General features: G+C 36.6%; 2 protein-coding genes across 17 annotated transcripts in view; one reads left to right on the top strand and one right to left on the bottom strand.

Moving 5' to 3' along the window:
* Window positions 1–14,072, top strand: part of lrrc7 (leucine rich repeat containing 7) — a 145,914-nt gene extending 131,842 nt beyond the window's left edge. For 4 of the 16 annotated variants that reach the window (XM_046838743.1, XM_046838585.1, XM_046838822.1 and 1 more), the window contains 7 exons: window positions 623–2,330; window positions 4,993–5,142; window positions 6,748–6,870; window positions 8,245–8,469; window positions 11,253–11,345; window positions 12,166–12,240; window positions 13,287–14,072. In XM_046838743.1, coding sequence (XP_046694699.1) covers window positions 623–2,330; window positions 4,993–5,142; window positions 6,748–6,870; window positions 8,245–8,469; window positions 11,253–11,345; window positions 12,166–12,240; window positions 13,287–13,493 — 2,581 coding nt within the window. In that variant the 3' untranslated portion in view covers window positions 13,494–14,072. The remainder of the gene's footprint in view (window positions 1–622; window positions 2,331–4,992; window positions 5,143–6,747; window positions 6,871–8,244; window positions 8,470–11,252; window positions 11,346–12,165; window positions 12,241–13,286) is intronic. The other 12 variants (XM_046839676.1, XM_046839750.1, XM_046838913.1 and 9 more) reach the window with 9 other exon arrangements.
* Window positions 14,073–16,010: 1,938 nt separating this feature from the next.
* On the bottom strand, window positions 16,011–24,409 carry lrrc40 (leucine rich repeat containing 40). Its single transcript, XM_046839944.1, has 15 exons — window positions 24,177–24,409; window positions 22,386–22,567; window positions 22,222–22,295; window positions 22,005–22,134; window positions 21,154–21,277; window positions 20,938–21,080; window positions 20,424–20,596; window positions 19,588–19,678; window positions 19,406–19,451; window positions 19,215–19,323; window positions 18,556–18,663; window positions 18,350–18,460; window positions 18,152–18,229; window positions 17,890–18,075; window positions 16,011–16,380 (listed from the first exon to the last, which is right to left on the bottom strand). The coding sequence occupies exons 1-15, from the start codon at window positions 24,319–24,321 to the stop codon at window positions 16,275–16,277; spliced, it is 1,806 nt and encodes a 601-aa protein (XP_046695900.1). The 5' UTR covers window positions 24,322–24,409; the 3' UTR covers window positions 16,011–16,274.
* Window positions 24,410–25,860: the final 1,451 nt, after the last annotated feature.

Genomic DNA, 25,860 nt, shown 5'->3' with positions numbered 1-25,860 from the left:
CAGTAATAATAGCCTGTGGGAAAGCTCAGTGCTCCGTGTGTACAGTAGTTAAATGGACTAAATAAAGTAAATAATTTGCTTTATGCTTTTTTGTATTCGATTCACTCAAATTATTCGAAGAATTGTTAGAGCCCTACTTTGCATAGAATTTTTCTAATAATTGTGCACAATATTCAGATTTAATGTCACTACGAGGACACTCTAAAAAGAACTACAGAACAGAATGGAATTATTAGTATTAGTGCTGATCATGTCAGGTAGGATGACAGTTATTCTTAGTGTGCAAAATCAGTATGTTTATCAACAGGGTTGTAAATTCACTAAAAATCTTTCTTAAAATCCTACAAGCATTGATGATGCTAGGTAGATGTGTTTAAATCATATAAAAACTCTATTAAAATGCATACAGTCTTATGAAGTACAGTACTGGCAAAATACAATGTTTTTTCTCTTCATCATGAGCATAGAAATTAGTTATCCTTCTTTCCCCCTTTCTTAAACAGCACAAGCATTAGCAGCTACTCTTAATTTCTCTCACAATAATACTGCATGTTTCTGTATTTATGCCTTTACGAAGGTTCCATTCCTCAGTTTATTTTATTTTTTTTGGTTTTCTATTCAGACTTGCTCAGTCTTTCCCAAAGCCCATAGAGACAAAGCCTCTGCTCAGTCACAGAGAGACACCCCCCTCCAGTACCCTGCAGCAGCGGGGTGAGAGACGGCCACTCAGTGACACCTTCGACAGCTGGAATGATGCCCCCCACTATGACAATACAGGGTTTGTAGCAGAGGAGTCGCCAGCTGAGACTCCCAGCAGTAGTAGTGGGAACCCTATGCTGGGCACAAAGCCTCGTAGTGCCTCAGTCGCACATGGGCGACGTCCTTTAATGAGACAAGATCGCATCATGGGTGTCCCATTGGAGCTGGACCAGACATCACACTCTTTCCGTACAACTCCCGATGCTGAAGTGCCTCCTCCCCCAAATCCCTGGCAGAACTGGACAAGGACTCCTAGCCCCTTTGAGGATCGTACAGCATTCCCCTCCAAACTGGAAATTACCCCAGCAAACAGCCCCAACCCTGACCGCAAAGACTTTGAGCAGGAAATGGGTGACCTACCTGGTACTTTCCCCTCTTCAGGAGCCTGGGGATTCCTGGACTCCAGAGACTCAGGGACAGGGCAAGGTCAGGCTAATGTCTTTGCACATGTTCAAGGTCGCAATGAACCAAATAAGGGCAACACCTTGGTCATAAGCAAGAGCTCTGAAAGACCTTCCCCAATGATGAAGGAGGTAAAGTCAAAATTTAAAAAGTCCCAGAGCATAGACGAAATTGATATTGGATCATACAAGGTGTACAGCATTCCCTTGGACAGCTACAGCTCTAGCATAGAGAATCAGGGTAGTGTGGACAGAGCTGACCTTCCAGGACCTCTTGAACATAGCATGTCCCGGAGCCAGTCTGCTCCCATGCTGGATGACGACCTTGACAGCTTTGGCACAAATAAATCGATTCAACAACAGAAACCTGCTATCCCAAAAAAGGTTTATCAATTTGACCAAAGTTTTAACCCTAAAGGAGCCATGGATGTGTTGAAAGCAGACCGAAGGATCCCTCCACCATTTCCCAATACCCCTGAATATGTGAATCAACCAGGCAAGACACTGCCAAAGGAGCTTATTAGCCCCCGAGGCTACCAGGGTTATCAGCCAATGGAGCAAATGTTTGCCTTTTCTCAACCACCTGTCACCGATGATGCAATTCCTCAACAGTTTGCCGCCCAGCCTCAACGGTCCCGTCCAGGTTTCTTGCGGAGGGCAGATTCCTTGGTAAGTTCGACAGAGATGGCACTGTTTCGCAGGGTAGCAGAAGCTCAAGAGCACCAAATGGCAGAGCATTACAACAGACCCCAACAGCTTAAAGCTATGATGGATGCACAGAATAGCTTGTCCAACATGGCTGATTCTCAGTTCCACAAGAGGAATGGTAGGTATGAAGAGGAATACTCATCTTATCAAGAACCTAAAAAGCCTATTATGGGATACCCCACAAAAAGTCTGACACAGCGTCGCCCACTGTCGGCAAGGAGCTACAGTACAGAGACTTATGGGGCATCGCAAGCTCGGCCCGTGTCTGCACGCCCCACCATGGCTGCCCTGCTAGAGAAATTGCCTTCAGATTATAATATTAGTACATGCACTGAGAAGAGCCTTGACACTGATATGAAGATGAGGCCTTTTCCACAGAAACCAGAGGACATGACCTCCAAAATGCCAGTAGACTGGAGACAACAGCTCCTAAGGCACATAGAGGCAAAACGGCTAGACCGGGTAAGAAAGTTTTAGTAATTACATGTTCCTGACTACTAATCTACATTTCTGGCACATGTGCTTATTTTAGTATACCATCATATACAGTGGTGTGAAAAAGTGTTTGCCCCCTTCCTGATTTCTTATTTATTTGCATGCTTGTCACACTTCAGTTCATCAAACTAATTTTAATATTAGTAAAATATAATACAAGTAAACACAACATGCAGTTTTTAGTTATTAAAAAAATCCATGGCCCTGTGTGAAAGTGTTTGCCCCCCTTTTAAAACTGTGGTTTATCACACCTGAGTTAAATTTCTCTAGACACACCCAGGCATGATTACTGCCACACCTTTTCGCAATCAAGAAATCTCCTAAATAGGACCTGCCTGACAAAGTGTAGCCCAAAAGATCCGCAAAAGCTAGACATCATGCCAAGATCCAAAGAAATTCAGAAACAAATAAAAAAGAAAGTAATTGAGATCTGTCAGTCTGGTAAAGGATGTAAAGCCATTTCTAAAGCTTTGGGACTCCAGCAAACCGTAGTGAGAGCCATTATTCACAAATGGCAAAGACATTGAACAGTGGAAAACCTTTCCAGGAGTGGCCAGCCGACCAAAATTACCCCAAGAGCACAGCGACAACTTATCCATGAGGTCACAAAGGACCCCACAACAAGATCCAAAGATCTGCAGGCCTTATTTGCCTCAGTTAAGCTCAGTGTGTATGACTCCACCATGAGAACGAGACTGGGCAAAATGGTCTGCATAGCAGAGTTCCAAGACGAAAACTGCTGCTGAGCAAAAAGAACATGAAGGCTCGTCTCAGTTTTGCCAGAAAATATCTTGATGATCCCCAAGACCTTTGAGAAAATACTCTGTGAAATTACGAGACAAAAGTTGAACTTTTCGGAAGGTGTGTTACATTACATCTGCCGTAAAAGTAACACCGCATTTCAGAAAAAGATCATCAGTAAAATATGGTGGTGGTAGTGTGATGGTCTGGGGCTGTTTTGCTGCTTCAGGACCTGGAAGACTTGCTGTGATAAATGGAACCATTAACTCTGCTGTTTACCAAAAAATCCTGAAGGGGAATGTCTGCCCATCTGTTTGTGACCTCAAGCTGAAGCGAACATAGGTTCTGCAGCAGGACAATGATCCAAAACACACCAGCAAGACCACCTCTAAATGGCTGAAGAAAAACAAAATGAAGACTTTGGAGTGGCCTAGTCAAAGTCCTGACCTGAATCCAATTGAGATGCTGTGGCATGACCTTGAAAAGGTGGTTAATGCTCAAAAAACCCTCCACTGTTGCTGAATTACAAAAATTCTGCATATATGAGTGAACCAAAATTCCTCCACAGTGCTGTAACAGACTCATTGCAAGTTATCGCAAACGCTTGGTTGCAGTTGTTGCTGCTAAGGGTGGCCCAACCAGTTATTAGGTTTGGGGGCAAACACTTCACACAGGGTCATGTAGCTTTGGATTTTGTTTTCCCTAAATAATAAAAACCTTCATTTAAAAACTGCATAGTGTGTTCATTTTTGTTATCTTTTACTAATATTTAAATTGATTTGATGATCTGATTCATTAAACTGTGACAAACATGCAAAAAAAATAAGAAATCAGGAACACTTTTTCACACCACTGTAGATATCGCTATGTTTTTTAGTCTATGGACTTATTTTCGTCTTAGTGATATCTAACTAGCAAGATGGTTTCTATAAGATAATGCCTATAAGATAAACTTATAGGCACTAAACGTATACACTCTTTTACACAACTTAATTACCACTTTATTTCTGTAAAGCTGCTTTGAGAAAATGTCCATTGTTAAAAGCGCTGTACGAATGAAAATGAATTGATGTTAATATAAAAAAATCATGAAACTTTATTTATTATATTTATGATCTACCCTATTTAGGAAGCAGTTTAGAATTTTGGTTTAACTTGTATAAAATTATAAATTACTATAACTGTGATGTTATCTTTAAAAAGCCACCAGAAAAAGGAAATTACAACTTTCAGATAAAGTACAGTCACTATTAAAGATGTATCATTCTAACCAGAAACTGTAAACAAAACAATAATTTTTTGATTGCATTTGACCTATTAATTGATTTTATTGTAGTTCTGCCCAAATATCCTGCTTTTAATTTGTATGCTACCTGGGCAAAACATGCTTCAAATTCTTAATAAGTACATAAAGTAGGTACACTTAAAAAAGCAATAATATGCTATTTTATGGTTCATTTGCCAAGCCAAGACCTACTGTTCAGTAGAAAAGTACAACTCCTCAACAAAAATGTATGCGTTGTACACTGACGTTTCTACGTTAATTCTGTATAGCAAACAACAACGGCTAATACAACTAAATTTGTATTCAGTCTGATACAGGGTTAACGGCTATGCTATGTTTCTGTGAACAGTCTACTATGTTGTCCACTAATCTTAGTCACCCACTGTTGTTATTGTTAGTTTTATATAAATGTGTGTTTGTGTTTGCTGTGTTGGCAGTAATAATGTTCTGTACAGTTTTCTGTTGGTCAAGCTTCTCAACTCTGTTGCAGCTACGCAGTCTGTGTGGTGCAGTCAAATGTAACCCTCCACCCCGGCAGCAGCCTTTGACTTTCTATGTGGCACACCCATTCATTCATGTCATGTGGTTGTTTTCCTCAATCAGAGCGCTGTCCTTAAGCACAACACAGTAAACTTCGGCATGCTGTACTCTGGAGGCTATGCTGCACCGCATGCCAGCAGAAGCATGACAATAAACTTTTACAATAACACAAAGCATGAAAACCAAACAACTCAGTGGCTACCTCTACCAAAAGTGAGTATATACAGAAGAAATACAATTAGCTCCAATGCAATGGAGCTATGAGGCCAATTGTTTAATGAACTTTCTTATAATATCTTTTAAATCCAGCTTCTGCTTAAAAGAAAAAAAACCCCACACACATTATTTGAGACCTTTTGCCATACCTCAGTTATTTTTAATAAACTCTAAATAATGCGTAAGGAATAAAACATGACAGGCTGTGCTGTTATAGGGAAATACTCAATAGTGGAATTTATTATTTTTCAATAACAGCACATCCCTCTTTGTTTTATTCCTCTTATACCACAGCAGTTTGCCAATGATTGTAATGATCGCATTCATGTTTTGCCTGCATTTGTTGCTACATTTATTATTGAGTAATGTCCATTTAGCATGTAAACAGAAAACAGTTTAAAACTTAGCTTGTTGTTGTTGTTGCTTTTATTAATAGTATAAACAAATGCAGCTTTCCATGTTACCAAACAACCGCAAAGCATGAAAGTCCTAAAGGCTTTTCTGTGTGCTAAAACATACTGACTATCATAAAGTGTAGATAAAAGAAACCCCTTTCATGAATGTAAACTCTTTTCCTACAGAAACGTTCAACTATACCAGCAGATTAAATAACACTAAATTAATTCTAATCATGAATTCATTGTTATTATGGAAATACAGTAAAACCTATTATCATATTAGACCAGTGCAAAACTATAAACCTGTAATTTATCTTGTAGCCTGACACTCTGAGAGCTGCTGTTGTAGCCAGTGAATCAACACTTAATAAGCATCTGACCAATCATATATGACAGAGCTGTGGTATATTTGGAAATAATTCACTGTGAAAAGTCATTCCTCATATTTCACTGTTTAACACAAATCTAACAATTTCATGTGTGAGCGTTTTCAGGCTAGGTACTGTCTCATTGTTGTGTGACTATATTCAGGTGTCTGTGTTGCATGTGTGCAGTCTCTGTGTTTGCTTTGTTCACCTTCTGTTGCCTCTGTCCCTCCAAGGGCTTACAGAAACACTGGCATATGATATTCTGAAAAAATCTTTTAATTAGGTCATATGTAACTGTCTTATTTGTCTTACACATACTTCTGTTCCTTTGTACGACCCCTATGCAAAGACTAAATCACAAATATTCCTAAATAGCTGCAGTGTTTAATACAGTAGCAGCAGTGTGGAGTTAGAACAGTCACAACTCTACTTCCTTCACACATACAGTTATGCCATGCAGATGAACTGTGAATATGATCTGAGAGTTGTATTACACAACAAACTGCAAATGCCCTCTACAGACACGTCATCCTATAATCTAATCAAAGTCCATTTTCATGCTATGTTAAATCTACAGTATAGCCCGCTACATATGAGGGCCAATTGATTCAATACTTCTCTTGTTTTTACTAATAAATTAAAATAGATTTCTCTTGTTAATTTCAATACGGACATGAATATGACATATGTGACCTGAATGTAACCATTAATATTTTTTTCACAGATGTATGAAAGTTGCACAGAAAATAAATTAAAGTTGCTCTTTGAAATGAAGGACTAGTCATGTACCGTAGATGCTATAGAGTGCATAGATTTACTGAGCAATCTTTTTACAGACTCCATCGCAACAAAGCAATATTTTAGATAATGGTCAGGAGGTGGTCTCTCCAAGCACACATTGGGCCCCTTACTCACTTGGACGAAGAGATGTACCTCCTGACAACACCATCCTCAAAAAGGTACATGTCTTGCTTTATTTCGCATATGAAATGCTTTTGCCAACATATTGTTCTCAAGTTTCTTTTTTTTTTCGAAATGTGCTACATTTACATCATCATGCATTACAGAAATCCCAGATATCTTCACCCCAGTCATCAAAGGCTCCTGAGGCTGCCTACATTTTTACTCGGTTCCAGCTGAAAAACTTTAATCATCTTGCACAGGCATGATAGGAGCTGGAACCTAACCAAACTGAGAGTATTAAAAGAATAACATTAGGAGCATTTCAGCAAAAGGAAATATGGGCATTGTGTGTTAAGTTATTTCTGTGCTTTTGCATTCAGGTTTTTTGCTATGCTGTTAATAAAATCGCTCCAGTAAAATTGCTGAATTTTTTTTGTTTTTCTACATCACCAGTCACCTTTGGCTTGGGTACAATAGAGTAAATAATAGACTGCAAATTGTTTTATGCATGGTAGAACTTAGCACTTTGAAGAATACAGGCAAATAAAATGTCCCTTACTAAAAATAAAGTAATCCTGCTGTTTCTCATTATGAATCTTAAGATGACACACCATTTCTCTTTTATTGTCATTATATTTCTATCGTTCTGGCATACAATACCTCTTCTAACTAATAATCTCTGCTTCTTTTTGCGCTTCCTGTTCTACTAAAGCTCAGAATTGCATCTCGATCTAGTCATGATTGCTGTGTTAATGTTTTGAAATGTCAGGGTTAATTGCTACTTTTTGAATCATTCATTCTCACTGGGCTGCATTCTTCCTCAGTCTCCTTAGCAACTAGTCAGTCTACAGTACAGTATATGTGTTTAAAGGCTGTCAGTCAGAGCTTCTGAACAAAGTCTAATCAAATACAATGCATTTTGTTTTGTGCTATGTGTATATGACGGTCTGTTGGTTCACACTTTGCTTGTACAATCTCCAGTGCCTGAATTTTTTTTTTAGATCTAACGTAATGCATCAAGTGAACAGTGCTGCAGAGTGACAAAAATAGAAAACAGTGCAATACGATTCACTAGTTTCAAGCTCCCATGTGGTTTATACCATCTTAGTATTTTTTCCTAAAATTAAATAAACCTGAGGTTCATCAATCATAAGCCAAAATATTTGTGCGCTATAGAAAATGACCTACATTAAATGAAATGGCACAATATTTGGCCTGTAATATCTCTTGAATTAAATAACATAATAATAATAATAATAATAATAATAATAATAATAATATAGATAACTGATCTACATAAAGTGAATAGTACACTCAAATTTTTGTAGTAACATGATAAGATGAGATATATCCATCACTGTTAAAGTGTCATCAAGCATGCAATCATGCAGACATTGTTCAGATTAAAAAATATAAAAAATCTTTCACAGGCTGTGGTCCATCATTCTTCCCAACAGCAGGGCATTGTGGGAAGTGGAGCTTCGGGACCACATCGGGGACCCCAGCAGTACGAGGGAGCAATGAATAAGGTGTCCATCCAGCAGTACCAGTCACCTCTGGCCATGGCCGTGACGAGCACCAGCCCCCGACCACAGAGTGCCCGCTGTTTTATCCAGACTAAAGGCCAGAAAAGCATGGATGGTTTTCCAGAACAGGTATTTATCCAGTGTCATATTTGTCATAATATGGTGACTTAACATTTGGTAGATTAAAACCTTACTAATAAACTTTATATTGTCACCTAAAATTTAAAAAGTTAGTTTGGTGTAATATAGTTCACAATTTGCATTGAATACCCAAACCTTAGTTTGATTGAGAATCTGTAGCAAGTTTTAAAAATTGTTGTTTGTCAGTGGTCTTTATCCAGTCTGACATTTAGCTGACATAAGGGTATGAATATTTATCCAACCCAGTAAATTTCTTTTTTTTTTTTTTTTTTTTTTTTTATTTCTAAATTGTGTTTGGTCAGAGTAAAACAATTTGCCAGCTTAAATGTTACAAGTCAAATTCCACAAAAGTTGGGACACTGTGTAAAATGACTGCAACAGGTCTCAAAAAAGTTAGGACAGGGCTATGTAGACCACTGGTTAGCGTCATGTCTTCTGTCCATATACATCTGGGAAATGAGGAGACCAGTTGCTGAAGTTTTGGGAGAGAAATGTTGTCCCATATGTGTCTGATACAAGATTCTTGTTGCTCAACAGTTCTATGTGTCCTTTGTTGTATTTTTCATTTCATGATGCGGCAAATGTTTTTAAACCGTACAAGGTCTACATTGCAGGCAGGCCACTTCAGCACCCGGACTCTTCTAGTACTTCTACTATATGCAAGGCCTTCTTCGAAAAAGGCTTTTTATGGATGAAAGCATTTATATACTGTTTAGCATTGATGAAGCCTTTCCAAATGTGCTAGCTGCCCATTCCACAGGCATTAATGCACTCCCATACTATCAGAGATGTGGCGTTTTAAACTAACTGCTAATAACAAGCAAGGTTGTCCCTCTCCTCGTCAGACTGGAGGATGTAGTGTCTATGGTTCCCAAAAATAAATTGAAATTTTGATTTGTCTGACCAGAACAGTACCGTTTTTCGTTTTACACTGCCTCAGGATATTTTAATGGAGCTTTTGCCCACAGAGGATGGCAACATTTCTGGATCATATTTATACGTCACCTTCTTTGCTTGATAAAGATTTAACCTGCATTTGTGACTGACACGGCAAACATTGTTCATTCAGACAATGGTTTCTGGAGGTGTTAAGGGTCCCATTCAGTGATTTCCATTATAGAATAATGACTGTTTTAAATGCAGTGTCTGAGGGCCTGAAGATCACGGGCATCCAGTATTGATTTTTGCCCTTGTCCCTTGTGCATTTCTACAGATTCTGTAAAACTTTTGATGATGTTATGAAATGTACTGTAAATGTTTTTGCACTGTTGCAACTGTTTTGCAATTTTATGAAGAGGAACATTATATTAAAATTATTCCACAATTTTTAGACTCAGTCTTTTGGTGAAGCTCTACTTATCTTTACTTCTGAGAGACTCTGCCTCTATAACAGTGGTGCCCAACCCCCGGGCCGCAGAACGCAGAAACTCCATTTTATTTATTATCTGATTCTGTACAATGTTTTATTTTGGAAAATTACCAAATTACCCCTCCGCCACATCTGTCTATGACTCACTCTTGATGCATGTCATGATGCCTCGGTCACATGTCTTACCTCCATCCTCTACCTTCTTAAAGGGGCTGCTTCGGCTGGTAACACATAATACATTACCGCTAAATTCAAACCTTCAAGCTAGCAAAATGAACAAAAAACAACAAAGTGGATTCACGTTTATTATTATGTTTAGAAAATAACATTTTTTAAGCGTTTTATTTTATTTTGTTGTATTTATCCGCCACACCTTAATGGCTGATTCGTGAAAATATTGTTTGACATTAAACCGGTCCGTGAAAATACTGTCCGACATTAATCCAGTCTGTGGCGCAAAAAAGGTTGGTGACCACTGCTCTATAAGATACAGTACAGTGCAACCTCAATACTTGCAGGGTTTACGTGACCCCTTGCGATTAACAAAAAATCGCGAGGTTTGACTTTTTTTTTGATGGTTCTTTTTTCAAGGGGTAATGTACTGTACTGTAAACAAAAATTCTGAATTACTTAAAAATATTTTATACTTTTAATGAATAATACAATAAAAAAAAGTTTTTTAAAACATTTTAATGTAATTTATTAGTACAAACTCTGTTTTGAAATGTTACTCCGAACTTTCGAGCCACTTGCGGCTTCTCACAAACGATCAGATTTTTCGGGAGTTACTCTCAGTCCGATTCCAAATGAAAAGTCGCGACCTATCGAGATCACGTGTGTCAAGGTCGTGAGTACCAATTTTTATATATTTATAACCAATCATCTTACTGACCTGTTCTAAAGTAACCTAATTAGTTGCAAAATGTTTCTCCAACTGTTTAAATTTAATTATACTACATTTTTCTAGACATTTGTTGCCCTGTCCATAGTTTTTTAAAACATGTTGCAGTCACCAAATTAAAAAAGAATTTTTTTTCCCCTACAGTGGTACTTTTCCTCAGTTAAAACATTTGATTTGCTTTTAATGTTCTATTGTGATTTGCATATACATTTATAAGATTTGCAAATCATAGCATTATGTTTTTGTTTACATTTTACACAGTGTCCCAACTTTTTTGGACTTGAGCTCTTCAGTTCTATAACAAAATAAAAAGATTATTGTAGTGTGTGTGACTTGGGGTAGTATCTGATGTGCCTAAATGTTTTTCGGTTGAGTGTAATCTTTCATTTTATGCAGTTGTTGCTAATATATTTACATTTAAGGTACACAATTTAGGCATGCAAAACATAATTACAATCACTGCACAGGATTTACAATAGTGCCTTGCTTTCTTGTTTGTAGTTCTGTGTTCGGATTGAGAAAAACCCAGGCCTCGGTTTCAGCATCTCAGGGGGAATCAGTGGGCAGGGGAACCCCTTCAAACCCTCTGACATGGTAAGGCCTTCTCTCCCTCATCTAGACTGAGAGAACACAAATTTAATGAATGGAATTAATTTTTTGTACACTATTCCTGCCTTATTTTCAATGCTTGCAGAATTAACACCAAGGTTATCGTTTTGTAAAGGAGAGAAGACCTTACTGTAAGGTTTCCATGGAAACATGAGCTGCTGCAATGCACAACATTGCACATCAGCAGCCTGTGTTACATGTTAACCGATTCACAGCTTACAATCCTGTCAGTAATATTTCATTTACCGTAAATAGTACAAAACTAAATCATTGTCAAGGGCACAGCATTATTTTTGGCACTTCATTTGTAATAGCTGAAATCTGATTGAATTGAGTTGCGTAAATCGTGGAAATGTTGTGATGTTTATTCGGTAAATGGAATTGATTTTTTTTCTCCACAACCTATAAAACATTCTAAGGAATCTGGGAATCTGCAAAGCCGGGTCCATGCAGCACCTGAATGAATGGCGTGATGTAAAGTTTGGTTGACTCACAGTATGTTGTTTACTAGGATGCATACTGTTAGGTCACACATCTGGTACAATACCGAATGCTTTATAATCTTTGCCTTAAAAAGTACACACAATAGCTATTCAGCAAAGCACAAATATCTTTATATATAATACATATTTTTCACGCTTTTACCTGCATGTTAGCTTCACACACACAGTATTTTGCAAGTAAAATTCTACAATCATATAAGCTGGGATTTTTGGCTAAGAACAAATGACTCCAGATTAAAAGGCAAAGATTCTAAACCATCACCACCGTGTGTTTCCTAACCTCATATCATTTTGACTTATAGGGTATCTTTGTTACTAGGGTACAGCCTGATGGACCCGCCTCCAATGTTCTTCTACCGGGGGACAAAATTCTGAAGGTAACACTTTTCTTCATCACCACACATTGTCCAGTGAGTGTGTGACAGCACCAGAGCGGAAGGCTTTGCATGTGCCATTTTGTGTCTGGTATGTGTGTGTGTGGGTGTGTACGGTGTGTCAACCATGTGAGCATGGTCTTCTGTTATGACGCGTGTCAAACTTTGGCACTACTCGCCTGTCAGTTCTCTAAGGATGGCATTTGGTTGCTCTATTGTTTTAAGCTGCAGCGTTTCTCTTATATTACTGAGAACTTGGATGTATTGGACACTTTCTGTTTTACTTTCCAGTGTTTGATGGCATGAGTGTTTTAAGCACAGTGAAATTACAGAACATTAAAAATGCCTTTTAGTTGTTTGAATCTTCTTCCTCACTTTTCCTCTTATCTTTCTAATTCTGCCCATGAAACCGATTGAATCTGGTCTTTTGTTTTAGTTCGAATATGATACACACTGCGTTTTTAAGCGTGTTAGTTTTACTGCAAGACCTTTGTCTTTTTTTGCCATTTTTTTGCCATTGTAATTTGCCCATATTTATGGTTTGTAAATGATAGCCCCATGGTAAATATAACATAATGACACACAGCAGAGAACAAATGCAAAAGCTTTGCACAGTAACTCTTTACTTATGTAGAAGTAGTCAGTAATATTACGCAATCAGTTTTAAGTGTTCCATTTAAAATCTTATATATCATACTTAAAAATCTGTAAGACTGTTTTTGTCCAACTAAATAACTGCATAGGAGTGAAAGGCTCTAGCAGTTATTGGTCTGTCAATGATTAGCCGTTTCACTTTTAATGTGCATCCTAAATGCATTAAGAGTTTCTCATGGTCTCATCGTTAGCCTGCAGGACGCAGGTCCCTCGGCGCTTTTTTTTTTCCCACAGATCCAAAGTTAGCTGAGGAACAGTTCTCTTCAAAGACCAGCTTCTTTCCACCTTCTTTCCTTTACAGCATGACAGCTCTTCTACTTGTGTGCATCTCGCTGGTTGCTTTTTTTTTCTCCTCTTTTCCTGACAGTGTGTGTCTCTTATTCTCTCTGAGCTAGGCCTGTTCCCAGCATTCCTGTGCCGCTCCGCCTCTTCCCGCCCCAGCTCACGTCCCTCACTGCCCTCTATTCATCCTTTGCTTCATTCTTGCATTGCAGGCCAACGGACATAGTTTTTTACACATCGAACACCAAACGGCAGTGTCTCTTCTGAAGAGTTTCCCGAAAGCTGTGGACATGGTCATTTTAAGGGAGAGCACAATGTAAATAATTTTATAACACTGACTTCTTGCTCAAAAGGAACACTGGACCTTGTACATGAAGTTTTTATCTAGTAACAATTTTGCCAATTGCTGGACCAATGGCAAATACTAGTGCCAAATGTAAAATAGAGAACATATCGAATAATGTGACATATGGCTCACATGTGTGTGTGTGCGTGTGTGTGTGTGTGTGTGTGTGTGTGTGTGTGTGTGTATATATATATATATATATATATATATATATATATATATATATATATATATATATATGTGTGTGTGTGTGTGTGTGTGTGTGTATCTGTGTGTGTGTGTGTGTGTTTAAACTTACTAATGTGAAATTACTTTATATCTCCCAGCCTGTGGCTGTAGGTGTTGGTTTTTTGTTGCTTATTTATATCGCTATTATTTTGTACCTATTTTTCCAAGCAGCTTTTCATTTTATTTTATTCTCGGTGCATGAAAGCACATTTGCATTTGAAAGCATTTTATTCATCATAACACTGCCTCAACTCTGTAAATGCCTTGTATATAAATATATATATATATATAAAAACACATTACAGAAGATAGTTTATTCAGCTGACCCTTGACTTCATTGAAATTATTTAAGCAGACATTTGCGAGCACAGTAGGTGTGGGTTACGCATTGTGTGTTGCTGGTATATAGAGTTTTGCACAAATCAAAGGAAAAATCCAAAAGCAATATTGTTGCTATTTGGCTTTTCTTGCAACGCCCTCTGCTGGTCAGCAAAGAGCTTCTTAATAAACATAAAAATAGCACTAGGAATAATAATAGTGAGCGAGTCCTTTTCTTAAGGTTAATCATACAGGGCGAAACCCCTTTTTTCCTTTCTTTTTTTTTGCCATGTTGTCAACAGGAGCATTTTTACTAGTTTAATATTGATTCCTATTTTGATTTCATATATAATCGGTATCCCAGTATCCACCAGGTACAAAATATCATTTTTTTGTGTGTACATTTAAGTTGTTCAAAGCTTAAAGCTTAGTTGTTGTTCTGCTTTAAGGCCTGTTATTCACTTATTGATATAAATAAATTAATTCACAATATTTAATAGAATTCCATAAGAAGCTTTAATGTTTATAGCATGCTTTCACTTTTTAAAGCTGTCTGATTAGGAAAACAGAGAGGAGGCTTTGTGTTTTTTAATTAAACATTTAGTTGCATTACTCCACTAGGTTTTCTTTTTTTATTTAAAAACAGTGAAGACTCATCATCATTGTACCTTACAGATAGATCTGCTTTGCTCATGTCCAACACTGTAAATAAATGTAGCATTAGAAAATCCCCAATTTTATTTCTTTTTTTTTACATTTTATTTGAATTGTAATTATACAACCTGAAGTCTGGATGAAAATTGATTTAAAAAAAATGTTATTGGGACAAAGCATTTGATAATGTAATTATTTTTACCAAATGTTTGAGTAATTATTTATAATATATTGACATACTTAGCTTTGCTCAAATTGTGAGGATTTTTTTTTTTATAAAGATACAAAAACAGTACGGAAAAGAGTATTTAGATGATGAGAGAAACTAACAAATAAAAATTTAAAACTATTTCTACAGTAAATGTGAATTTGTGTCAGACATGTATATGGATATACAAATGGTCATTTTTGTATGTGTTTTAAATCCTATTGAATATAAATGCTAATATATGGTACTATTCCGTCTAATTGCAGTATTGATGTACATAACTGTGAATGAAATCATTTAAATTAATTTATTCCTATAAATTGTGAATGTACTCAAAGCTTTCTGCAGTATGAAGACTTACTGGACTTGAATGCTGTTTCATTTTTTTGTGCAAAAAGTAATTATATATAGAATAACACAATTATTCCATTTAGTTAATCAGATTTAGTGACAATTTATCATGCAGTTTATTTGCACACGCAAGTTTACTCCTTCCTATTTTTTTTTTTTCCGAAATTAAAACAATGTAATTGATGAAATATATATTCTGTGTCTAGAATGCATTTTGCAGATGCTATATGTACATATTTAAAATAAATTTTAATAATAAAAGCCAAAACTGGAAAAAAATATTCAAAGCTGTGCAGCAAATAACGGAGCCATTTTCGGCTTTGGGAGTACAGATTTTTTCAGTATCTAAGCAGTGTTTTGAATAATGTATGAAAGTCTTTATTGTACAAATAAAAAGTCACTATTGTTATTATCTGTCATCTGTTTCCTTTTAAGACAGTACAACTACAATTACAAAGAAATTTCTTTATGAAACAGTATAAGCCATTGTGAATAATTGATACTGATTTACAGTATCTAGTGCAAAAATTGAATAATTGGGGTTTTTATAATTTTTTTTACAATAATAAAAATCAATACACTATCAATACAAGGCTTTCTCATTAAATGTTTTTTATTTAATAAATATTCTTGACCAAACAAATTTAAATGTCAAACACACAGCATTTTTTAAATCATGTCATGTGGTATTCATACTAGTCTTAGACATGCAGGTCAAGAATATAATAAATGTAATTGCAGTGCTGTTTATTATAAAGATGGTCAGCAAGAACAAGATGGTGATAAAAGACCGAATAAAGTGTAATGTAAACTTTCAAACAAATATCTTTGGAACTATGAGGCGATGAAAATTTTGGGAAACAAAAACATTTCATAGCAAATTCTTAGAAAAACAGTTTTATGACAGAGATCTGTTGTGTCTTGTCTTCAGTATGAGTCAGATAGTGCTTTAATTGTATGGCAGTGGTGGTAGCTCAGCCATGCAAGACAGTAAACTCATGTAGGAATGCGACTCCGAAGATACTCGAGAATCGCGTCAGTTCCTTTAGCTACGATCGCAGCTCTAGGGTTCCGGAAAGGATTTCCATCGAGCATCAGCGCCCTGAAGAGGAGGGAAATAAAAACAATTCTATATTACACAGAGCTTTATACAGTGTACAGGTATCACGACCAAATTCTTTTTTTTTCATTGTTCAGCAAAATAGACTGCTTCTAGTCAACTCAACTCATTTAAACAATAAACAAGATCACAAAGAAGCTTTAAACATTTACCCTTTTTCCAAGCAATTTACAATGAGCTCATTTATGCAACTGAGCAGTTGAGGGTGAAGGGCTTTGTTAAAGGTCCCAGGATATGGATTGATCATCCACCCTGAAGCCCAGTGTGAACCACTGAGCTACCACTAAAATGTACCCTAAATCTTTAATGAACAAATTTATCCCTAATAAGCAAACCAAGGCTGGCTCGCACTTTGAACGGATCAGGACTGAAAAAGGAACCCCAACCTCATACAAGTTGTTTTGTAGTAGAGTGTATTCTCAGTCTTCTGCTTCTTAACGTTTATATTAATTTGTTGTTCTTTAATACTTATTTTACTTTTTTCTTTGATGATATTGCTATATTTTATTACTTTTATGTTAACTTTAATTTTATTACTATAATTTGCACATTGGATTTTGTTGCTATGAATAAATATAGGTGCTATATAAATAAAGTTTGAATTGAATTGAATGAGTGCTGCTAAATATTTTGATGATAAACAATTTCCTTCCCAATATGATCACAAAAGTGTAATTGTGTAACCTTGATATTCATTATTTTAAAATTTATTATTTATATTTATTAATATCATTGTTTAAAAATCATTACAGTTTTGTTCAAGTTCATTGATTATGCCTTGATTGCAAAACTGAAGAAATTCATTTAAAGAAAAAATAAATTAGCAGTGCTTCACTCACTTTGCAAAATATCAATTAGCCAAAGGAGACTAAAATCTACAGTTTACAGATTGCATGCATTTTAATGTTACAACTTTAAATGAGCAAAAGATGAAGATGAGGGTTTTGGACACTAGGTGGTGCCATCATTTAACATTCTATCTAAGAACAGCTAAATTCTTCACCACCTTTAACCTTTAATTATGTAGGGCATTTTTATTCGTTTTTATTAGTACCCAAACCTTGATTTGCTGTAATGAGAGACTATTTTGAAATAAATTATTATTTTTTAAAACAGTGAATGAAACCTGTATTATTTATTATACAGCACTGTTATAACTGCACTGTTATGCAATAAATAACTATTAATCTGTAAAGTACACATAGAGAGATAATAGCCTGCTGGGACTGTGTGGTGTATTATTATTATTACTGCAGTGTCGTCTCTATTCAGAAATATTTCAGAATTTTGGAACCAAACAACTCACTGGTCACGTGAACCACATGCAACGCAACATGGAGATGTACTGAATTAAAAACATCTGTCTTTCATCAGTTTCCACTGCATTGTCGGTGTTACAGTGACGTGGATATCAGTTAAGGGAAGTAACCCTGTGCACCAAAGTACAAAGAACTTGAATAAATTGTAAATTGTACATAGTAAACTGTGTACCTCAGGCTGGTGCAGTTACCCAGTTCTGGTGGCACTTGCATGATGTCATTGTTCTGCAGATCCAGAGTGGACAATCTGTTTAGCAGCTTAAGCCGCACGGGGTCGATGGCTCCAATTTGATTGTTGCTTATTAAAATGGTCTCCAGGGTTAGGATGCGGTACAACACATCAGGGAAATGCTTAAATCTAAGAAAGATCGAGGAAACAAATAGTTTTTGAATAAGGATCAACAGACCAACAATTAAACATTATTAATACTTACCTATTAAATGATAGTATGATGCCCTGCAGCTTGGTGAGAGCTTCCAGCTCCACTGGCAGGGATGTCAACAGATTATTCCTAGAGAGAAATCCAATAACAGTAGTACTGTTAGTGCAGTTCGTTCTTATTAATCCCAGCTGTGGCAGGATTATTTCTATATTTAATTGCTTTCAAAATAGCATGATTGGCAGTATATACCTGAGGTCTATGTGTACAAGTTGCTGTAGTTGGGAAAATTCAAGAGGAATCGTGGAAAGCTTATTAAATCCGAGACTGATATCTGCTAGAGAGTCTCTCAGCTCAACCATTCTACAGAACAAAGAAACTTTTATTACATAAAAAACTCACAGATTTTGTCTCCAGATTGTTCACTATTTTGCAGAGAGTCATTTTCCCTTCGTTACCTGGGTGGAACAGCAGTCAGCTGGTTTTTGCTAAAGTTCACGTTGACAACTGGACTGTTATTGACTGCATCAAACACCTCATCAGGTATAGATGCCTCTTGTTTTTCACTAAGAATATGAAGAGGAAAAAACAGTCAGAATTATTGTGAATAATATATGTAGAATTCTGGGGGAAAAAATGTTGCATATATAAATCGACTTTATATATATATATATATATATATATATATATATATATATATATATATATATATATATATATATATAAATAATTGACAGCAATACTCTTAGATACAATAGAAAAGATAGATCTAATACAATTAGAGGTCAACCATGGATTTTTACAGATAGTTAGGTATTAAAAAACACTATGCAAAATAGTATTGAAATGTATTACAAAAATTAAAAATGTTGTTAAATTAATAAAATTAAATCCAAAAAAAACAGGCTGCTCTCTTACTTTATAATCTCAGCAGACCTTCTTAGACGCAACCCAGAAAACTATAGGTATGGATATTTGCCAATAGCCAATAGTTCCAGCAATCAACCATCAGTGCCGATTAATAAGCAAATCCGTATAATGGGTCGACCTCTATTCACAACTGAGCAACATTTGCATATCTAATAAACAGGATGTTTATAAGATAAGTTGTGTGCACCTGTAGTCTAATGTCTTCAGTGTTTTGATGGCATGCACGTTAATCTTGGCCTGGCTAGGAAGAGTCATCGCTGTGCTCGTCTCCTCTTTGGCTTTCCCATCAGGCTGCTCTGTACATTACACAGTATGAAAAGATGTCCTGAACAAAACTGGTCTTAATGTGTATCATGTAAAATGGAATGTATTTTGTACCTTGTATTCGACTTCTCAGATATTTCAGGAGTTCACTGGTGCCTTTCTGAAAAAGTAGGTATTAGGTAGACGTGTTAAAACACAGCTGCAATTTAACTTTAATACAATTTGTAAAGACCAGGTGAAGACTGGTTAGAGCGGAGCTGAAATTTGCTGAGAGGTGAAAGATGCTGAGTGCTCACATTTAGAAGATCTCTGCGGATTGTCCTCAGTGGATTTCCCTCCAGAGACAAAGACTTTAACTTAGGCAACGTTCCAAGACCACAGGGCACACTGCTCCACACGCATGAACAGAAACAAATTAGTTTTTTTTCAAAATATTTTTTTTTCATTTTCTTCGATGGATTATAGTGGACTCACGACATATAAATGATTGTGTTCTCCACAGAACACTTCATCCATTTCAGTGATTTTGTTCATCATCACTGAAACTGTGTTGCAGCCAAATAAAAAAAATAGGGTCAATTAACTAATCAAGTCTATAAAACAAAATGATGTAACTGTAGTAACTTTTTTTTTTACAGCATCATTAATCCTTTCAGTACATTAACGAGAATCTCGGGAGAAGTCGATCCATATAAATTCATGGTCTTCCCCAATAAAGATGCATGCAACCCCAACCAAACAACACAGTGCATTATGGGTGAACTGCCTGGGTATATCATTTTTTCCACTACATATAAAGTTGCATTGTGGTTGAAAAAGACTGCACTGGGAATTCTGCATATGTTTCAGGGCAACATTATGAAATAGCAGACCACAAAAATAGCTCACTAGACAGTAAAAAGATCATGGATCATTTCAGACACAGCCTACTGTATATGTATATCAATATGTTGTATTTTCTGAGATCTTCATATGCAATCGATTATTTACTACAGTTACTATTTATTTAGCACTTTGCCCAGTTCTATTATGAAATATACTTGAAGCAACAAAAATGTATTCCAGATTAAATTTTTCGATTTTCATTTTTAACTAGACATAACGTGTTGAAGTATGTGACGAAAAGGAGCACCTGTTAAGGTCATTGTTTGTAAGATCCAAGCGCTCCAGGCCTTGCAGGATAGTTATTTCCTCGGGAAGACTCTTCACCTTGTTATCTCTCAGCTCCAAAACACTCAGAGAGTTCAGGTGTTTTAGATGATCTGCCGCCAGTACCTCAATCTGATTGTTCCCGCAGTGGAGCTCCTATCGAGAAAAAATAAAAACACAGGAACAAAAGTTTATTTGAAGAAAAAAAAAAAGAAAGGTGCAAAAATAGAGACTAGTGTTTAATTCAAATACTAATGCTACAAAACATGTTACATATACAGTACATATGTTAATATTTCTTTGATACATATGGTTTTAGAAAATAAACCGTCTAATATGTTTTGAAATATGAGAACTTGTGTGTCAACAATTCATCTTTAGTTTAATAAGAATTATTCAGATATGTTGTGTATGTTGTGTAAGTTGTGCAAGTTGGGCTTAATTAGCTCTACAATCCACCAGATAGAAAACAGCTTTAATAGACGCTGCTGAAAAACCTTGAGTGTTTTGCAGGAGGGCAGCTCTGGCAGGAAACGCAGTTTGTTGTGCCTCAAGTACAGCTGCTCGAGAGACGCCATCTGTGCCAAGACAGGCGGCACGCTCTCCAACCGATTCCGAGAACAGTCCAGCATTCTCAAGTCTACAGAAGGAAAGGGCTTAACAGATGTTTTCCCAAAAAACATCAGCTAAACCAAAGACAATTTGACGCTTACTCTTCATTTCGCTGATCGCAGGTGGCAGGCTCTTCAGATTGTTGAAGGACAGATTTAGTTTTACGAGGTTGCTCAGGTCTGCCAGGCTGTCCGGTATAGCCATTAATTTGTTGTTAGACACATCCTTTAATTTGAGAAGAAATTTTGGAAAAGTTACAGAATTGTATAACACCATTAAAAAGAAATAAGAAGTAAACACACCTAAACAAGACGTTATTTCCGGAAAACATGTTTTACCATGTAGATACAGTATGTGCTAGATTCATGCATGGATAAAATAAAAACTCTGAAATAACAGAACATTTTTACTTTATCCGATTAATAAAAAAACATGTAAAATCAACAACAGCTGGAGGAAATAATTTAATTTCTTAACTGAAAGCCATGTTAACAATGCCCATGCCTTTTGCGAAGTGTGTCACACTAATTTGGACTGACACGGTGGGAAAAATGACATAATTCAGCACATTAAATTCGCTAGTCACTTCCAGTAAACAAATCTACCGCACCACCACCACCACCACCCCCCGGTTTGTTCACCTACTTTTTTTTTTTTTTTTTTTCCTTTTCCCCTCTAACTTGAAATATTTCCAATTTTATATTATATATATATATATATATATATATATATATATATATATATATATATATAATAAAATAATAATATATGTGTAATTATATATATATATATATATATATATATATATATATATATATATATATATATAGATAGATAGATAGATAGATAGATAGATACACACACACACATTATTTTTATCATTATGCTCTGCCATTGAGGCTTTCGAAATAAATCATAGATTTTAATTACTGTATAAAGTTTTTATACTTACAAGATCCTCCAAGTGGCACAACTGGCCCAAGTCTGCAGGCAGCAGTTCAAGCAGATTCTGCTGCAGGTGGAGACATCGCAGGTTTGTCAGCCTCCACAGCTCCGTGGGCAGCTCTGTCAACTTATTATGACTAAACAGAACAGTAATCATCAAAAACATATCTAATCCACATCTAAATATATATCAAAACATGTCAACATATCTTCACTAAACCTACCTCAGGATGAGTTTCTGTAACTGCTCCAGCTCCCCGATAGATGCTGGCAGTGAGGTGAGCTGATTGTCATGAATCTATAAAAGCCGATTGACAGCGCTTTAAAAGCCATCCCCTATACATAAGTCTTGTTCAAGTAAAAACACACAGCCCAGTGTTCAACTCACATCTAAAACCACTAGTGCAGGCAGGAGTCTGATGTCTTCAGAAATTGTCTGGAGTTTGTTAGAGGACAGCAGAAGTTTGGTGAGATCAGTCTGCTCCCACCATCGCTCTGTTGCACTGAATGATAGATTCTGTCGAGCTTCTTCTGGAGGGTCCACATTTATCCTCCACACACTCTGGGGAACTTAAATCAAAAGGAACTCTGTTCAGCTAGCTGGAACCATACAGATAATAATAGCAACAACAACAAGATAAATATGACAAAGAAACTTTTAAAAAGTATTATAATGCAATGCCATTTAAAAAAATTTTTATTTAAAATACTTTTTTGATTTTGCTGGTTTTACATCAGTCAATCTGGTTTACTTATTATATATATATATATATATATATATATATATATATATATATAGTAGTCTTATATAATTTGGCTACTTGAGATGATTTTAGGACCATTTAAAGAAAATAAAGGGAAAAAAGTTTTATTCTGTTACTACTAGTACTTTACTTCACTATTTTTTTTTTTTTTACTTTTCAATTAGTAAACATTTGTTTACTGATGCGCCAAGTCTTAAATCAGCACCAAAATCCGCCATGATGTTTACAATTATTCCTTTGAGGTCGACAAAACGCACCGGCGCGTTTTGTGCCATTTTTTCCTCACAACACCGAAACGAGCATTAATTAATATCTTTTTTGATCGCACAGATAAGAGCAATACATCATTCGAATCTGTAAAGGGTCTACTTTTATTTGTACACACAAAAACAAAACGTTGTGCTTTCGTAAAGTAAAGAAAACAGACAGCGGGCGCTTTCTGCCGTCTTTGTCTCGTCTCTTCAAAGAAATAACCCAAATAAAACACCCTGGATCTTAGTAAATATTTGCCTCACAGGCATAATAAATATATGTATAGAAAGCTCGAAAGATTTATATTTATATAAACAAATTCACATCGAATACAAATATTTTCTGATTATGTAATCCGTATGAAAGTTATGAGAGATGCAGTTTCTTCGGTATCACCTCGTTAACCGTCCGTGTGGAAACAGGTTCCATTTGGTGTCTTGATAAATTACGTCATTTGACACGCCATAATTACTTTAAAACCTTTACAAGAATATTGTCTTAATGCTTAATGTTAAGTTTGGTTTCACGAATAATAAATATGCATTTGCATTAAGTAACAATATTTGTCCATGCCCATGTTGATTAGATGAATAAGAAATTGAAAAGTATTAATTTAAGGTACATTTAGGAACAACGCGATTAAATATTTTAATCGATTGACATCCTAATATTAATATGACGTGAGGTTTATGTACCAACGTGACACTAAAACATGGCTACTTTTTACTTAAGTACATGTCAGAGCCCAAACTTCTTTTTTTTAACTTGAGTAAAAAAGTGTAGTCAGTACTTTAACTTTTACCAGAGTTTTGTTTTAAACATGAGCATATGTACATCTGTACTTTTACGTTAAGTGAAGGATGTGTGAATGAATGAAGCGGATCTGTTGCTCCGCTCTAAAGATCCGGGTTCACTTTTTTTTTCTGTGTTCAAACTGAAGCCGTTAAAAAAAAAAGGAGTCGACAGTTGAGTGACCCGTGAGCGACCCCTATCGACCAATCAGAGCGCCGCAAATTTCAGTCTGTAGAAGTCTGTTGTCCTTTAGCAACCGATAGTAAAAACATCAATTCATTTCCATTGGAACTGTTTGTGCTGCGATTATTTGACTATTTGACTATTTGACAGTATTATGATCTCTTTTGAGTTGTAATGAGTGTATTTACCTTCGCTGAGCGCGCGCCCGGACAGATTGAGTTGTCCGCTCTTTCTGGCGCCCTTCAGCAGTCCTGACGGTACCGGACATTCCGGTGTGTTCTGTCGGAACCCAGCCCGAGGATCTGCTACAGCTCCTCTCTTAAACCGAGACATCAAACACACACACACACTTTCATATGCTCACAACTGTCCAGCAACACACTGCATGCAGTCTCTCTGTGTGTGTGTGTGAGCAAGAGAGAAGCCAGAAACTACACTCTTGTTTATATATTAAAAGTCCCTGCTCATACCAATGAAATAATCTTTGTATGTATTAGAAACACATACAATTCCGTGCAGTCTGTGGAGAACTGCATCCCAGATGTGACCCCAGTCCATTGTACAGCAACTATCACACAGGAGCTGTGAGGATCTCTAGAATGCTTACTCTTTTCTTGGCATCTTTTTCCCTCTTCCTCTTCTTCTTCTTTCGGCTGTTCACGTTAGAGGTCACAACAGCAGATCATCTCTCTCCACACACCCTGTCCTCTACAGCTGCCTCTTTCAAACCAACTACACACCACTCCACTGCCCTCCCTCTCATTCACACACATGTTCTCTGTATTAATCCTACTGACTTTCATTCCCCTTCTCTCCAGCGCATACCTCCACCTCTCCAGGCTCTTCTCAACCTGCTCCCTACTCTCACCACAAATCACAATATCATCCACAAACATCATTGTCCACAGATACTCCTGTCTGACCTTGTCCATCAACCTGTCCATCACCACTGCAAACAGGAAAGGGCTCAGAGCAGATCCTTGATGCAGTCCCACCTCCACATTGAACCAGTCTGTAATTCCTACTGCACACTTCACTGCTGTCACACTGTCCTCATACATGTCCTGCACCACCCTCACATACTTCTCTGACACACCTGACTTCCTCATACAATACCACATCTCCTCTCCCGGCACTCTGTGGTATGCTTTCTCTAAATATACGAACACACAATGCAACTCCTTATGACCTTCTTTATACTATATCAACATTTAAGCAAATAATGCATCTGTCATCCTATCCACTTCCTGCTTCACCATCTCCACATCATCCACCCTTCTCTCTCTGTATCTATCTCATTTTCCTCATTCATCAGTTGCTCAAAATATTCCCTCCATCTTTTCAACAAACTCTCCTAAATAGTCAACACATTTCCATCTACATACTTTATTGCATTACCTTGTAGCACATCCTTCCCAGCTCGGTCACTCTGCCTGGCCAATCAGTACAAATGTGTTTTTCCTTACTTAGTGTGCAACTCCACATACAGCTCCTCATGTCTTTTCCTTTGCTACATTCCTCTCCACATGCTGCTGCATCTTCTTGTACTCCTGCCTTCTTTTCTCATCACTCTGTCTATCCTAATTCTGTTTCACCAACATCTTTCTCCTTATGCTTTCCTGCACTTCCTCATTCCACCACCACATCTCTTTGTCTTCCTTTCTTTTTCCAGATGTGACACCAAATACCTTTCTAGCTGTCTCCTTATCACTTCTGCAGTAGTTGCTTAATCATCCAGCATTGCTATTTTCTTGGTATGATTTAATGAAATCATGATAGCAAGAGTTAAAATCAAAAACTAAAGACGTGTACTACTCTGTTTGTGTTTGTGTTTATTCAAGATCTGCTCTATTAAGATACCTAAACATTAAA

This window comes from Silurus meridionalis, chromosome 1, assembly GCF_014805685.1.
Source record: "Silurus meridionalis isolate SWU-2019-XX chromosome 1, ASM1480568v1, whole genome shotgun sequence".
NCBI lineage: Eukaryota > Metazoa > Chordata > Actinopteri > Siluriformes > Siluridae > Silurus > Silurus meridionalis.
This window is presented reverse-complemented; position numbering and strand designations above follow the sequence as displayed.